This window comes from Pristis pectinata, chromosome 9, assembly GCF_009764475.1.
Source record: "Pristis pectinata isolate sPriPec2 chromosome 9, sPriPec2.1.pri, whole genome shotgun sequence".
Classification (NCBI taxonomy): Eukaryota; Metazoa; Chordata; class Chondrichthyes; order Rhinopristiformes; family Pristidae; genus Pristis; species Pristis pectinata.
The window spans coordinates 3,021,584-3,037,972 of NC_067413.1; the positions used below are offsets into that span (position 1 = coordinate 3,021,584).

Genomic DNA, 16,389 nt, shown 5'->3' on the forward strand with positions numbered 1-16,389 from the left:
AATGGGACTAGCTTGGCGGCCACCTTGGTCAGCATGGACGAGTTGGGCCGAAGGGCCTGTTTCCGTGCTGTATGACTCTGACTCTATGGATGAATTTAGCATGGTCTCCCTGTGTAGTCAAACATTAATTTTCTGCCTTATTTGGTTCTTATCTGCTGCCTAAAGTTAACCCTCACCATCCTCAGCACTGGTTTTCTTTTTAAAACTTTACTTTAAAAATTTTTTAAAAAAACTTTAGTTATACAGCATGGTAACAGGCCCTTCCAGCCCAACGAGCCCGTGCCGCTCAATTACACCCACATTAACCTACTAACCCGTACGTCTTTGGAATGTGGGAGGAAACCGGAGCACCCGGAGGAAACCCACGGAGAGAATGTACAAACTCCTTACAGACAGCAGCCGGAATTGAACACCGATCGCTGGTGTTGTAATAGTGTCATGCTAACCGCTACACTACCATGTCGCCCTGAGGCTGTGTGTGCATTCCCCTCACCCAATTCCATTAACAGGATTCCACCCCCTTCCAGCCTGTCTGCAATGATATTCTGATCTCCGCACAGCCCCTCCCCTCCGGGAAGCCTCCCACTAACGTCCCCAGGACTCCCATCCCTTCAGACCGCACACTGCCGAGTCACTGTGGTTGTCGGTCACATGTGGTGGGGAGGTTAACTCTCCACTTCTTCACTCTGCAGCTTTATAAAATAGTCCAAGGCAGGGGTTGTAGCAAGCCAGGAGCAGAGAAGGGTTGGAGGTGAGGGGGGCTGGTGTGGAGCAGAGACACCAGCAAGGAGCAGAGGGGCCTGTTCCCAAGATGTAAAAGGTCCCGAACCACTTCCCATATCGTGGGAGCCACCCCTCAATGAAGATGGGTGATGAAAGTGGTGGGGAATTCCATGAACGCATCAGCAGAGGAAAGACTTGAGACCTCAAACCCAACATAATACCAAAGGTCAACTGGGCACCGATGATCCGTGCCCTCCTGTATGATCCTAAGACCTGGACTACCTACAGCAGGTATCTCCAGGCAATAGAGAGATACCACCAATACCACCTCTCCAAGTTCAGTGGAAGGATAAGCAAACTACAGACCAAGTGCTGGTAAAGTGAGGTTCATACGGATGGGTACTTGATGGTTAGCAGGGATATGGTGGACCGAAGGGCCCGTTTCTGTGCTCTACAAATGGGGTCCTTCCCCAAAGCAACAGCCAGCTGCAGAGGCCTGCTCCATTGGACAAGCCAGGTTGGGTACCAGCCTTCCTGAACAGGCAGTCTGTTCCCAGCTCTGTTACAGTAAGAGGTAGACAGAGGAAACCACTCAAGGATGTCCCCAAAGCCTACTTGAGAAAGTGTAACATCCTCACCGACTCCTGGACAGCCCTGGACCATGGCCAATCTTACGCTAAAAGATGAACACTTGATCTCCCAGTCTACCTCACCTTAGCCCTTGGACTTTGTCTACCTGCACTGCACTCTCTGTAATTGTTACACTATATTCTGCATTGTTTTTCCTTTTGTACAACATGTACTTATGTACAGAATGATCTGTCTGGATGTCATGCAGACAAAAGCTTTTCACTGTACCTTGGTACAAGAAATCTCAACAGCACCTCTACTTCCTCAGGAGGCTAAAGGAATTCGGTATGTCCCCTTTGACACTCAGCAACTTTTATCGATGCACCATTGAAAGCATCCTATCTGGATGCATCATGGCTTGGTACGGCAACTGCTCTGCCCAGGACCGCAAGAAACTGCAGAGAGTTGTGGACACAGCCCAGCGCATCACGGACACCAGCCTCCCCTCCTTGGACTCTGTCTTTACTTCTCGCCGCCTTGGTGAAGCAGCCAGCATAATCAAAGACCCCACCCACCCGGGACATTCTCTCTTCTCTCCCATCAGGCAGAAGATACAGGAGCCTAAGGGCACGTACCACCAGGCTCAAGGACAGCTTCTATCCCACTGTGATAAGGCTATTGAATGGTTCCCTTATATGATGAGATGGTCTCTTGACCTCACAATCTACTTTGTTGCGACCTTGCACCTTATTGTCTACCTGCACTGCACTTCCCTGTATCTGTGACACTTTGTACTGTTATTGTTTTTACCCTGTACTACCTCGATGCACTCTGTACAAACTCAGTGTAACTGCACCGTGTAATGAATTGACCTGTACGGTTGGTATGCAAGACAAGTTTTTCACTGTACCTCAGTACAAGTGACAATAATAAACCAATACATGTGTCAATAATGTAAAATTATGAGAGGCATAGATAGAGCAGACAGCCAGTATCATTTTCCCAGGGTCGAAATGTCTAATACTGGAAGGCATGCACTTAAGGGGAGAGGGGGAAAGTTCAAAGGAGATGTGTGGGGCAGGCTTTTTTGTAAGTGGTGCAGCAAGTGCAGGGCGAACAGGCTTTGAGGTGAGTCGGCAAAGCTCTGGATAACCTGGAGCTTACAAGAGATTGAGTCATGATGGCTGGGATGGACTGCACTGGAATAGTCCTCCCCAACAGGTTTTCTGCTGCAGTGGGCCCGTCACCGGGCAAGGGTGAACGCGTCAGAAACAAGGTTCGTACCTTCAGTGAGTCCTGCAGGGACTCATTCGAGGGTGAATCGTCATCCTCTTCATAGTCACTGAACTGATCCTGGGAGCAGTAGTGAGTGCTGTAGGCAGAGTGCTCCTCGATTGCATGAAGCCATTTCTAGATTTCCATATAAAAAAGAGAGAGAATCAGGTCACAAGAACGAAAAACAGGAACCACGGAGAAACATCACAGCCGACCAGTGGTGCAGAGAGAAAAATATCACATGGCCTTTCAAAAATACTCCTTGTCGCTTTTTCACCCTCACCCAAGAACACCTACCCTCCCTTCCTCATGGGATGTATTCCAGCTGACACAACCATCACGGGCACAGCCCTCCCCCCAACTACAGGAGGCGCTGCCTCAAGAAGGCGGCATCTATCATCAAGGATCCCCACCATCCGGGCCGTGCCATCTTCTCGCAGCTCCCGTCGGGCAGGAGGTACAGAAGCCTGAAGTCCCCACACCACCAGGTTCAGGAACAGCTACTTCCCTTCAACCATTCGGTTCTCGGACCGACCTGCACAACCGTAACCCTACCTCAGCAACGGAACACTACGACCGCCTCGTGCACCTCATGGACTTGTCTCTGATTGTGTTTCTTTGCACTGCCTTGTTTTGCACACTTTTTCTTCACTGTATTGTATAATCTACATTCTGTGTGTTGTCTGTACCTATGTGCCTGTGATACTGTACCTGTACCTCACCGTACTTGCACACATGACAATAAACTTGACTTGACCTGAAAACCAGAAATGTTGACTGGTTTTCTCTCCACAAATGCTGCCTGACCTGCTGAATATTCAGAGCATTCTCTGTAGTTTTACAGGAGCCTTTACCGAGAGAGTCCCTGCCCTCCGAGATAGGGATGCTTCCTGCTGGCTCAGATCACCGCCACACCCAACGATAACACTCCTGGAGTATGTTTTTACAGAGAGAACCAAATTCACCAAGGAGAACTTTCCCAAAACATTGCTAAATAATGACTGGTGTCCCAGCCCATTCACTTTTGAAGAATTGTACCTCAGGGAAACAGAGCTTCCAAATCAAACACAGAAAGATCCCAGAAAATGCAACAAGGGCAACTTTTAAACTTTTAAGATCCTTAGGGAGGCCGTGAAAGGGGAGATGTCAAGAGGTTTCCACTAGTGGGAGAGTCCCGAATGAGGAGACAGAGTTACGAGGTTAGGGGGCGTCATTTAAAACTGAGGTGCGTCAAAACTTCTGGCAGAGGGTGGTGAACCTCTGGAATTCTCAACCCCAGAGGGTTGTGGAGGCTGGGTCACTCGGGGCATCTAAAGTGGAGGTAGGTATGTTTTTGAAAGGTTGGGGTACTCAGGGCTGTGGGGAATTGGGACAGAGGAGGAGATGAGGTCTGGGGCAGATCAGCCACGATCGTGTTGAATGGTGGGGTAAGCCAAGAGTCATACACAGGGAAGCAGCCCCTCCAGCCCAGGCTCACAGGACTAAGTGGACTATTCCTGCTCCTATTTTCTTGTGTTTTCAGTGTTGTCTACTGAGCAACATTCAATGAGCAGAGCACCAGGGAGAAACGGTGATTTCAAATCCACCCAAGAGGGCAGGCGTGGTCTTTAGTTCACATCTAATCATGAACATACAATAGTACAGCACAGGAACAAGCCCTTCGGCCCACAATGTCTGTGCCGACCATGATGCCAATCCAAACTAACCCCTTCTGCCTGCACATGGTCCATATCCCTCTGATCCCTGCATGTTCAGATGTCTGTCTAAATGCCTCTTAAACATCATCGTATCTGCTTCCACCACCATGCCTGGCAGCCCGTTCCAGGCACCCACCACTGTGGAAGACTTGCCTCGTTAATCTCTTTAACCTTTCCCCCTCACCTTAAAGCTATGCCCTCTAGTATTTGACACTTTCACCCCAGGAAAATGACCCCGACCATCTACCCTATCTAGGCCTCTCATAATTTTATATATTACGGGGATGTAAACACTTTGAGGATGTACATTCAGGAGGTACAGAAGCCTAAAGTCCCACACATCCAACCAGCAGAACAATTTAGCAACACTATGACCACTTTGATCACTTTGCACTAAAATGGACTTCATTTTTGTTCTAATTGTGTTCTTTCCTGTAAAAATTGTGTATAATTTATGTTTAATTTATGTTTTTCTTGTGAATGCTGCTTATCTGATGCTCTGTGCCTCTGATGCTGCTGCAAATAAGTTTTTCACTGCACCCGTGCACACATGGACTTGTGCTTGTGCTTGTGACAATAAACTCCACTTGGACTTTGCAGATGGGACCTCTGACAGTGGAGCGCTCCCTCTGTACCCAACACACTGAACTGATGGTGCGACAACGTCAGAACACTAAATGACTTCAATGACTGCACACACTCGAAGTAACCAGATTAGAATCTGGTGGTACAAATTTTACTCACTTGGCTTGTGAGCGTCGGAGCGTTCTTGAGGTGTGCTTTGAAGATGTGGACACTGTCATCGAAGAACTTGACTGAAAAGTGTCGCTGCTCCGTCCCCTTAACCTTTGGGGTGAAAATATTTCGGGAATGAGAAACTCAATAGCAAATGAAGTCAACCTTAATTTGCCTGTCCAGATGTCTCAAGTGCAAGTCAGAAGAAGGAACTGTGTCAGGGAGAGAGAGAACATTCCCCACCATTAGTCAGTCCACCAATCCCACTCCACTGGCACAGAGTCAAAGTCAGAGAGCATGGAAACAGGCCCTTTGGCCCAACCGGTCCATGCTGACCAAGGTGCCCCATCCAAGCTAGTCCCATTCACCAACGTTTTGCACATAACCTTCTGAACCTTTCCAATCCATGAACCTGTCCAACGGTCTTTTAGACTTTGTTATTATACCTGCCTCAACCACTGCCTCTGGCAGCTCATGCCACATACATACCTCCCTTTGTGTAAAAAAAAAAAGTTGCCCCTCAAAATCCTAGTAAATCTCTCCCCTCTCACCTTAAACCTATGCCCTCTAGTTCTTGATTCCCCAACTCTGGGAAAAAGGCTGAGTGCATTCCCTTGATCTATGCCCCTCATGATTTTATACACCTCTGTAAGGTCATCTCTCAATCTTCTACTCCAAGGAATAAAGTCCTAGCCTGTCCAACCTCTCCCTATAACTCAGTTCCTCAAGTCCCGGCAACATACTCGTAAATCTTTTCTGCACTCTTTCCAGTTTAATCTTTCTTATAGCAGGGCGACCAAGTGTGGCCTCACCAATGTCTTATAGAACTGTAACATAACGTCCCAATTTTTATGCTCAGTACCCAGACTGATGAAGGCCAGCGTGCCAAACGCCTTCTTCACCACCCTGTCTACCTGTGACTCTGCTTTCAGGGAACCCTGTACCTGAACTACACAGACTCTCTGTTCTACAACACTCCCCGGGGCCCTGCCGTTCACTGTGAAAGTCCTACCTGGATTTGACTTTCTATAACAGAACACCTCGCACTTATCTGAATTAAACTCCATTTGCCATTCCTTGGCCCATTTACTCAGCTGATCAAGACCCCCCTGTAGTTTTTGACAACCTTTTGTCCACTATAAACACCTATAGCACCCCTCCCCAATGTCTACACAAACCCCTCACCACATGCCCCACCTCCTTGACATCATCAGCCCCAAATAACTGCCTCTCTGCTCCTCACATACCACAACCGCCCCCCCCCCCCCCCAAACACTCACCAAAACCAGGCTCCACCCCCATTCTTCCCCATCCTAGGATTTGATTGGTTTGTTTTGAAGGCCTCTCCTTATTTGCTTAAGGCTAAGTCACTCTTTCAACCTGAAATCACACCGAGGTTGACTCGTTGTGACCAATGACATTTGAGGTCATGAGCAAGCTTCCTGTTCAGTGGCCTGAATGGTTCTAGATCCACAGACACAGTCCCAAGACTGAACCAGTGCGATGTAATACAGAACGGGCTCAAGGTGTGGATTGGTGTCCTCTTCCCATGCACCTTACAGCTCACTTGGTACGGCAACTGCTCTGCCCAGGACCGCAAGAAGCTGCAGAGAGTTGTGGACACATCACGGACACCAGCCTCCCCTCCTTGGGCTCTGTCTTTACCTCTCGTTGTCTTGGTGAAGCAGCCAGCATAATCAAAGACCCCACCCACCCAGGACATTATCTCTTCTCTCCTCTTCCATCGGGTAGAAGATACAGGAGCCTGAGGGCACGTCCCACCAGACTTAAGGACAGCTTCTACCCCACTGTGACAAGACTATTGAATGGTTCCCTTATACGATGAGATGGACTCTGACCTCACGATCTACCTTGTTGTGACCTTGCACCTTATTGAACTGCACTTTCCCTGTAGCTGTGACACTTTACTCTGTACTGTTATTACCTGTACTACATCAATGCACTCTGTACTAACTCAGTGTAACTGCACTGTGTAATGAATTGATCTGTACGATCGGTTTGCAAGACAAGTTTTTCACTGTACCTCAGTACAAGTGACAATAATAAACCAATACCAATAACAATGTAAGATGTTAGTTCTATAGGGACCTGTGTCAATATGCAACCTGGTCTGGTAAACAGGAAAATTTCAGTCATAGAGTCACACAGCACGGAAACAGGCCCTTCATTGCAACTCATCTCTTTATTAAATGCTTGAATGTGCCCCATTATTAGAGCCAAGTTCAACTTCCTTGTTTGGATACCATGGGTACATCAACCGTTCACTTAAGCTTCCAATTTACTGTGCAGTGGTCAGAGTATATGACGTGGTCCTCTCTACACTGGGCAGCCTAAACACAGATTGGACAGCAGTTCAGTCCACAAGGGTGACCTTGTTGGATTAGTTCTCTGACCCTTCCACATCACACCCAACCCCTTACCCCCAACTCTGACCCTTGCTTTTTGGCCTCCAACAATGTTCGAACAAAGCCCAATGCACAGAAACAGCACCGCACCTTCTGACTGGGCTCACCGCAGCCTTCCAGACTCAACATCAGGTTCAACAATGCGAGATAATGGTTCCTCTGTTGATACCAGAGCCTAGATCTCAACCCAAGCCCAAGAGAATCTTCCCAAGTGTGTCAGGTTTGGGTCAGGGGTTTAGATAGGAGTGTGCCATGCCAGCTCAGTAGTTTATCTGGATCAGGATGACGTGCTTGGTATTACCACACGTGTGGTGTTCTCTGTTCCTGACCATAGTGATGTTCAGGCAACACAGCAGATCTTTTCTCCTGAGTTCGGGTGGGTTTAGATTGGTTGGATGGTATACCAACTCTGATCTCCAAATCATCTAGACCCACATTTTAGTTCTTTGTCCGTCACCCTATCTCCCCCTGCACCGTTACCCCGCTCATCACTCTCCTGCCCACTGCCCCATCACCAGGCATTCTCTTATCGTCTCCCCCACTTTCTCTGCACCCTGTCGTGTTTTCCTCACACTATTTACTTCTGAGGAGATGTCCTCCTCCTCCATCCCTCCCCACACTGCTGACAATTGCCAGCGTTTCTGTATCAGTGAATAATCAGGACGAGACTTACCGTACAAACCGCTTGCGTTAGGTTTTTGCAGCCTAGTCGGTGCACGTCAGCCTTTGCTTCTGACCTTAAATGTTCAGAAAGAGCAGAGTTGGAACCTCTGATCCACTGACAAGCCAGCATGATTAACAGATCACAACAAAATATTCTGTTCACACTTACTGGCTGTGAAACCAACTCAGCACTCCGTGTTCCAAGACCACCCAGAACAAGTTCCACCCAAAGAATCTGGAACGCTGGAAAATTCAAGTCAATCAGAAAGAATACACAAAGACCGGAGCTGTCAAAACCAGGCACCAACGTCATTTAAAGGTTGTGGGACATTACTGGGCTGACATCCAGGGGCATGGTCTAATCATCCTGAAAGGTGGGTCCAAATCCCACCACAGCGGCTGGTGGTGCTATGTAAATTCAGGATATTAAATACACCTCGAATAAGACAGTAGTCTCAGTGACGGAGACTGTGAAACTACTGGGTTGCAGCTATAACCCATCTAGTTCGCAAACCCTCGTCAGGATAGGAAGTCTGCCTCTCTCGCCTGGTCTGGTCAATACACAACTCCAGACACATCAGGGTGCCCGATTCTTAACTACCCTCTGAATTGGCCCACCTAATTATTTTGCTTATTCAATCACAGGATACAGATGTTACCAACAATGCCAGGATTTATTGTCTCTCCTTAATTGCCCCCGTAATGTGGCAGCAGTTAAGGATCAAACACCTTGGTGAGTTTGTAGTCACCAGGCAGAGCGAGAGCAGACTTCTTCCCCTGAAGGACATTAGTGATTATACAACACTCCAGTAGTTTTCATGGTTATTGTTACCAACATAAGGTTATTTTTCTTTCAATTCCAAATTCATTTAGAGTAACAAAGTTATTACAGCACAGAAACAGGCCCTTCGGCCCAACTCATCCATGCCGACCACGGTCCCCACCTAAGTTAGTCCCATTTGCCCATATCCCTCTAAACCTTTCCTATCCACGTACTTATTCAAATGTCTTTTAAATGTTGTTATTGTACCTGTCTCAACCACTTCCTCTGGCAGCTCGTTCCATATACTGACCACCCTCTGGGTGAAGAAGTTGCCCCTCAGGTCCCTTAAATCTTTCCCCTCTCACCTTAAACCTGTGCCCTCTAGTTTTTTATTCCCTTTCCCTGGGAAAAAGACTGTGTGCATTCACCCTGTCTATGCCCCTCACGATGTTATACACCTCTACATGGTCACCCCTCAGTCTCCTACGCTCCAAGGAATAAACTTCCAGCCTGCCCAACCTCTCCCGATAACTCAGGCCCTCGACACATAGAACATTACAGCGCAGTACAGGCCCTTCGGCCCACAATGTTGTGCCGACATTTTATCCTGCTCTAAGATCTATCTAACCCTTCCCTCCCACATAGCCCCCTATTTCTCTATCATTCATGTGGTTATCTACAAGTCTCTTAAATGTCCCTAATGTATCTGCCTCCACCACCTCTGCCGGCAGTGCGTTCCACACACCCACCACTCTCTGTGTAAAAAAACTTGCCTCTTAGATCCCCCCAATACCTTCCTCCAATCACCTTAAAATTATGCCCCCTCATGTGAGCCATTTTTGCCCTGGGAGAAAGTCTCTGACTGTCCACCTGATCGATGCCTCTTATCATCTTGTACACCTCTATCAAGCCACCTCTCATCCTCCTTCTCTCCAACGAGAAAAGCCCCACCTCACTCAATCTATCCTCATAAGACATTCTCTCCAATCCAGGCCACATCCTGGTAAATCTCCTCTGCACCCTCTCTAAAGCTTCCACATCCTTCGTATAATGAGGCGACCAGAACTGAACGCAGTTACTCCAAGTGTGGTCTAACCAGGGTTCTACAGAGCTGCAACATCACCTCGTGGCTCTTGAACTCAATACCCGACTAATGAAGGCCAACACTCCACAGGCCTTCTTAACAACCCTTATCGACCTGTGCAACAACCTTGAGGGATCTATGGACGTGGACACGAAGATCCCTCTGTTCCTCCACACTGCGAAGAGTCCTGCCTTTAACTTGTATTCTGCCTTCAAATTCGATCTCCCCAAAGTGTATCACTTCACACTTTTCCAGGTTGAACTCCATCTGTCATTTCTCAGCCCAGCTCTGCATCCTATCAATGCCCTGTTGTAACCTACAGCAATCTTCTGCACTCCTGACAACATTCTCGTAAAAATCTTGGTAACATTCTCGTAAAATTGCATTTATTAGCAAATGTCTTACACGCTTGGTTTTCCACAAGTGGAAACAGTTCCTTGACCTCAGTCTAAAATCTTTCATGATCCAAATGACCTTTGTTGGGTCACTCTTCTGCCTTCCCATTCCTAGCAATGAGTGCCACAGGGTAGTGTAGCATTTAGCATGACTCTACTACAGCACCAGCGATCTGGGTTCAATTCTGGCTACTGTCTGTAAGGAGTTTGTACGTTCTCCCTGTGACTGCGTGGGTTCCTCCGGTGCTCCGGTTTCCTCCCACATTCCAAAGACGTACGGGTTAGGAAGTTGTGGGCATGCTATGTTGGCGCCGGAAGTGTGGCGACACTTGCGGGCTGCCCCCAGAACACTACACAAAAGATGCATTTAACTGTACCTTTTGATGTACATGTGACTAATAAAGATATCTTATCACCATTTAGTTCTGGTATCATCCTCGTGAATTTTAATGCATGTCTCTTCCTCAGATCTTACTGATGCTGGATGAAGCCCTGGATGGTGTTTCTTTGAATTAAACAAATCCCTTGCTGTACTGTTAGGATTTGAACTCATGCTTCTGACCAATGATCCAGAACTGTGGCCGTTGGTCCAGTAACTTGTTCAGCATCTAGTGCAAACAACACGGCCTGTCCAAGAGTGGAATGGGATCTTGGTGCCTTGAATGCGATGCCAACATTGACTTGTCTATCCTTTGTCAGCGGAGAACTGCACTGGTGCGTCATGTCTTCGAAACGATTGAGAAAGTAGCAAAATGTAAAGCCTCCATGTAAAAACATCCTAAAGACCCTGACAGAGGAAGAGTGCTGCCTTTGTCAAAATGGCCTTGAGGACTCTCCGAATTTCTCATTCCAGCCATTTGGAGATATCTTCTACTACACGTGGGAAACTGGGCCAAAAGGTTAGGCCCATGGGATCCAGGGCAAGTTGGTACATTGGATCCAAAATTAGCTTGGTAATAGGAGATGGAGGACGATGGTGGAGGGTTGTTTTTGTGATTGGAAGCCCATGACCAGTGGTGTACCACAGGGATTGGTGCTGGGACCCTTACTGTATGTGGTTTGGTAAATTGGTTTATGATTGACACATGTACCGAGGTACAGTGAAAAACTTTGTTTTGCATGCCATCCATACAGATCATTTCGTCACATCAGTGCATCCAAAGATCCCCACCATCCAGGCCATGCCATCTTCTCGCAGCTCCCATCGGGCAGGAGGTACAGAAGCCTGAAGTCCCTCACCACCAGGTTCAGGAACAGCTACTTCCCTTCAACCATTCAGTTCTTGAACCAACCTGCACAACCCTAATCACTACAGTCGAGCAACACTGATCACTTTGAACTAAAATGGACTTTGTTGCTTTTTTTGTTCTAATTGTGTTCTGCTTTGTAAAAATTGTGTTTAATTTATGGTTTTCTTGTGAATGCTGCTTGTATGATGCCCTGTGCCTGTGATGCTGCTGCAAGTAAGTTTTTCATTGCACCAGTGCACACATGTATGATGATATATCTTTATTGGTCACATGTACATCGAAACACACAGTGAAATGCATCTTTTTGTGTAGAGTGTTCTGGGGGCAGCCCACAAGTGTCGCCACGCTTCTGGCGCCAACATAGCATGCCCACAACTTCCTAACCCGTATGTCTTTGGAATGTGGGAGGAAACCGGAGCACCCGGAGGAAACCCACGCAGACATGGGGAGAACGTACAAGCTCCTTACAGACAGTGGCAGAATTGAACCCAGGTCGCTGGCGCTGTAATAGCGTTACACTAACCACTACATTACCCTGTGGCACTCATTGCTAGGAATGGGAAGGCAGAAGAGTGACCCAGCAAAGATCATGTGGATCATGAAAGATTTTAGACTGAGGTCAAGGAGCTGTTCCCACTTGTGGAAAACCAAGCGCTGTACATGTAAGATGGTTGCTAATAAATGCAATTTTATGAGAACGTTCCCAAGATTTTTACAAGAATGTTGTCAGGAGTGCATTTGACAATAAACTCGACTTTCAACTTAGTAAAAGGACAAGGATTAGTGATTTAAAAATGAATGCAGGAGGTGTGATTAACAAGTTTGCAGATGACATGAACATTGGTGATGTTGAAAGTGAGGAGATTTAATCCTGATAAATGCAAGCTGATGCACTTTGGGAGGATAGGGATATACAGTGAACGGTGAGGCCCTAGGGTATATTGAGGAACAGAGTGATGTTCATGTAGGAGTCCGAGGATCCCTGAAGGTGGCACCGCAGGTTTTAAGGGGCCATAAGTGGCATATGGGATACTTCCTTTCATCAGCCGGGACATGGAATACAAGAGCAGGGAGGTCATGGCACCACTTTATGAAACATTGGTTGGGCCACAGCTGGAATACTGTGCACATTTCTGGTTGCCACACTGTAGGAAGGAGGTGACTGCACTGGAGAGGGCACAGAGGAGATTCACCAGGATATTTAAAATAAAGACAGAAAACGCTGGAAATGCTCAACAGGTCAGGCTGCATCCTCAAACTGAGTTTCTCTCTCCACAGATGCTGCCTGACCTGCTGAACGTTTCCAGCATTTTCTGTTTCTATTTGGGATTTCCAACATCTGCAGTTCTTTTTTTTGATTTTCACTAGACTGTTGTCTGGGATGGACTACTTCAGACTGCATAGGCTGGGAGTGGAGGGGGTGCAGGGGGGACCTGACAGGGATGTATAAAACAGATAGGGTAAATAGTAGGAAACTTCCCCCCACCTCTCCCAGAAGAAGAGGCATCTATAATGAGAGGGCATTGGTTTAGGATCAGGGGCAAGAGGTTCTGAGGGGATCTGAGGAAGAATGTTCTCACCCAGAGGGTGGTTGGAATCTGAAACTCACAGCCTGAAGGGGTGGTGGAGGCAGAGGCTCTCACAACATGAAGTATCTAAACATGAATGAAGGCAAAGAAGGCTACAGAGCAAGTGCAGGTAAATGGGATTAATAGAGATGGGTACAATGGCCGGCATGGACAAGGTGGGCCAAATGGCCCATTTCTGCGCTTGGATTCTTTAAACGGACACATCACATCGATAAACTCTCACACATGTACGTGATAAGAGTTACCTTAAAAAGTGGTCCTTCAAATCTCTGCACCATCTTATACATTCCCTAAAGAGAAGGACAAGCTGATATCAGTTACAATATTTGCCCTGCACACTTCATAAAAATTATATAAAAACACATTTCTCAAGAATTATGCGCTTTTGGAAATATTGTTGATAATTCACAGCCTTAACACTTGGACGTTAAAACATAGAACAGTACAGTACAAGAACAGGCCCTTCAGCCCATAACGGCTGTGCCGACCACGATGCCAATTTAAACTCATCCCGTCTGCCTGCATCTAGTCTAGACCCTGCCTGTGTCTGTCTCAATGCCTCTTAAACTTCACTATCCTGCCTGCTTCCACCACCATCCCTGGCAGCCCATTTCAGGCACCCACCACTCTGTGTAAAAAAAAACTTGCCCCTTAAATCTCCTTTAAACTTCCCTCCCCTCACCTTAAAACTATGCCCTCTAGTATTTGACATTTCCTCCCTGGGAAAAAGACTGTCTACCCTATCTATGCCTCTCATAATTTTATATACATCTATCAATTTAAACAGCTTGAAGCCAAATTTTTACCCATCCAGAAACTGGTTTCTTATTGCTGTATTTGCCAAGACCACAGTGTTCCATCTGATCCCCCACTGCTCACTCAGGCACTAAGAGCAAGTGCCTGCATTGATCTGGTTTCTCCAAGTGAAGCCTTCTACAGGAAGCTATGGGCAAGCACAGCATTAACCCTCACACCCACAGTTACAGACAGATCTTAAAATAAAACACAAAGAAAGCTCCCGAGGAAGTGGACAGACAAACCTTGTGCGATTTGCCACTGAGTATTTGTCTGATCTCTGTGCCACAAGCCAGGTCATAAGGCAACTGATCTGTGAAAGAAATTCAGGGAAGGTTAAAAGGTTCTGTGATCATCAAACCATCAATGGGATGAGTTCAAAACCATGAGGCATTGGAGTAATGCAGCATGGGAACAGGCCCTTCGGCCCATCTGGTCTATGCTGACCAAGATACCCATCTAAGCTGTTCCTCTCCCCACAGTCGCTGCCTGACATGCCGAATATCGCCAGCACTTTCCGTTTCTGTACTGACAGTCCAGAACTCAGACTGCTGGGTCAGTAACTTATCCGCTTGACTACTGTATCATAGAACTTAGCACAGCACAGCACAGGAACAGGCCCTCCGGCCCACAATGTCTGCACCCAACACGATGCCAAATTAAACTAATCCCTTCTGCCTGCACATGACCCTCCATTCCTTGCATATTCATGTGTCTAACAGCCTCTTAAACCCCACTGTTGTATCTGCTTCCACCACCACACCTGACGGCCTGTTCCAGGCACCCACCATTCTGTGCAAACACAACTTACCCCACAATCTCCTTTAAACTTTCCCCCTCTCACTTTAAACACATGTTCCCTAGTATTTGATATTTACACCCTGGAAAAAAAGATTCTGACCAGCTACCCTATCTGTGTCTCTCATAATTTCTATCAGGTCTCCCCTCAGCCTCCACCTCTCCAGAGAAAATGGATTAAGTTTGTCTAACCTTTCCTTATAGAACATGCCCTCTAATCCAGGCAGCATCCTGGTGAACCCCTTCTGCACCCTCTCCAAAGCCTCTACATCCTTCCTGTAATGGGGCGACCAGAATTCCACACAATCCTATGGAGTGACTCCATAACTCCAGGGTAGGAATTTCAGAGGCTACTCACTGTTATTGTTTTTGATGCTGGAGTCTGCTCCACATTTGAGGAGTTTGATGGCACACTGTTTCTGCCCCCGATAGGCTGCGCAGTGTAGTGGTGTGTTCCCCAGCTTGTCCGCACAGTTAATGTCCGGGGGATTCGACCTGTTCAGCTAAACATAAAAGCATTTCAATGAACCACCTCAGTGGGCTCTTGGTCACCATTACTGGTTTACAGGTTACCTGCGACTCAATCAGCAGCCATGGTTCAACACATGCTGCTGGGAGCCCAGAGTCTGTCAGACTGAGCCACCCCTTCAAAGAGCCGAATCTCGATCAACACAGCCAGTATCTTTTTCCTAGATAGCCAGTATCTTTCTCCCCCAGGGTTGAAAAGTTTTAATACCAGAGGGCATACATTTGAGGTGAGAGGGGGTAAGTTCAAAGGAGATGTGCGGGGCAAGTTTCTTTACACCGAGAGCGGTGGGTGCCTGGAACGGGCTGCCAGGGGTGGTGGTGGAGGCAGGTACCATAGGGGTGTTCAAGAGGCTCTTAGATTGGTACATGAATGTGAGGGGAATGGAGGGATATGAACATTGTGCAGGCAAAAGGGATTAGTTTGGTTAGGCATTTGATTACTAATTAGTTCGGCACAACATTGTGGGCTGAAGGGCCTGTCCCTATGCTGTATGTTCTATGTAATACTTCCACCATCAGTGCTGAGGGAGTGCTTAGGGTCACACCACACAAAAACAGGACCTTTGGCCCATCTTCTCTGTGCTGACCATCTTCACTAATCCCATTGACCAGCACTTGGTCTTCAGCCTTCTGTGCCTTGGTGGTTCAAGTTCTCGTCTAGATACTTCAGTTATAGAGTAATACAGCACGGAGACAGGCCCAACTCATCCATACTGACCAAGGTGCCCTCCTGAGCTAGTCCCACTTGCCCACATTTGGGCCATATCCCTTTAAACCTTTCTTATCCATGTACTTATCCAAATGTCTTTTAAATTTTGCTATTGTACCTGCCTCAACCACTTCCTCTGGCAGCTCGTTCCATATACTCACCACCCTCTGTGAGAAGAAGTTGCCCCTCAGGTCCCTTTTAAATCTTTCCTCTCTCACCCTAAACCTATGTCCTCTAGTATTTAGTTCCCTTTCCCTGGGAAAAAGACTGTGATTCACCCTATGCCCCTCATGATTTTACACACCTCTATAAGGTCACCTGAGTCTCCTACGTTCCAAGGAATAAAGTCCTAGCCTACCCAACCTCTCCCTATAACTCAGGCCCTCGAG

The 16,389-nt window shown here is 47.2% G+C and overlaps 1 protein-coding gene across 4 annotated transcripts in view; it reads right to left on the reverse strand.

Moving 5' to 3' along the window:
* LOC127574547 (oxysterol-binding protein-related protein 1-like) overlaps positions 1-16,389 on the reverse strand; it is a 212,593-nt gene that overhangs the window by 158,091 nt on the left and 38,113 nt on the right. For 3 of the 4 annotated variants that reach the window (XM_052023612.1, XM_052023614.1, XM_052023611.1), the window contains exons 7-13: positions 15,122-15,266; positions 14,211-14,278; positions 13,416-13,460; positions 8,259-8,332; positions 8,100-8,163; positions 5,010-5,111; positions 2,578-2,703 (exon numbers count right to left, since the gene is read on the reverse strand). In XM_052023612.1, coding sequence (XP_051879572.1) covers positions 2,578-2,703; positions 5,010-5,111; positions 8,100-8,163; positions 8,259-8,332; positions 13,416-13,460; positions 14,211-14,278; positions 15,122-15,266 — 624 coding nt within the window. The remainder of the gene's footprint in view (positions 1-2,577; positions 2,704-5,009; positions 5,112-8,099; positions 8,164-8,258; positions 8,333-13,415; positions 13,461-14,210; positions 14,279-15,121; positions 15,267-16,389) is intronic. The other variant, XM_052023613.1, reaches the window with a different exon arrangement.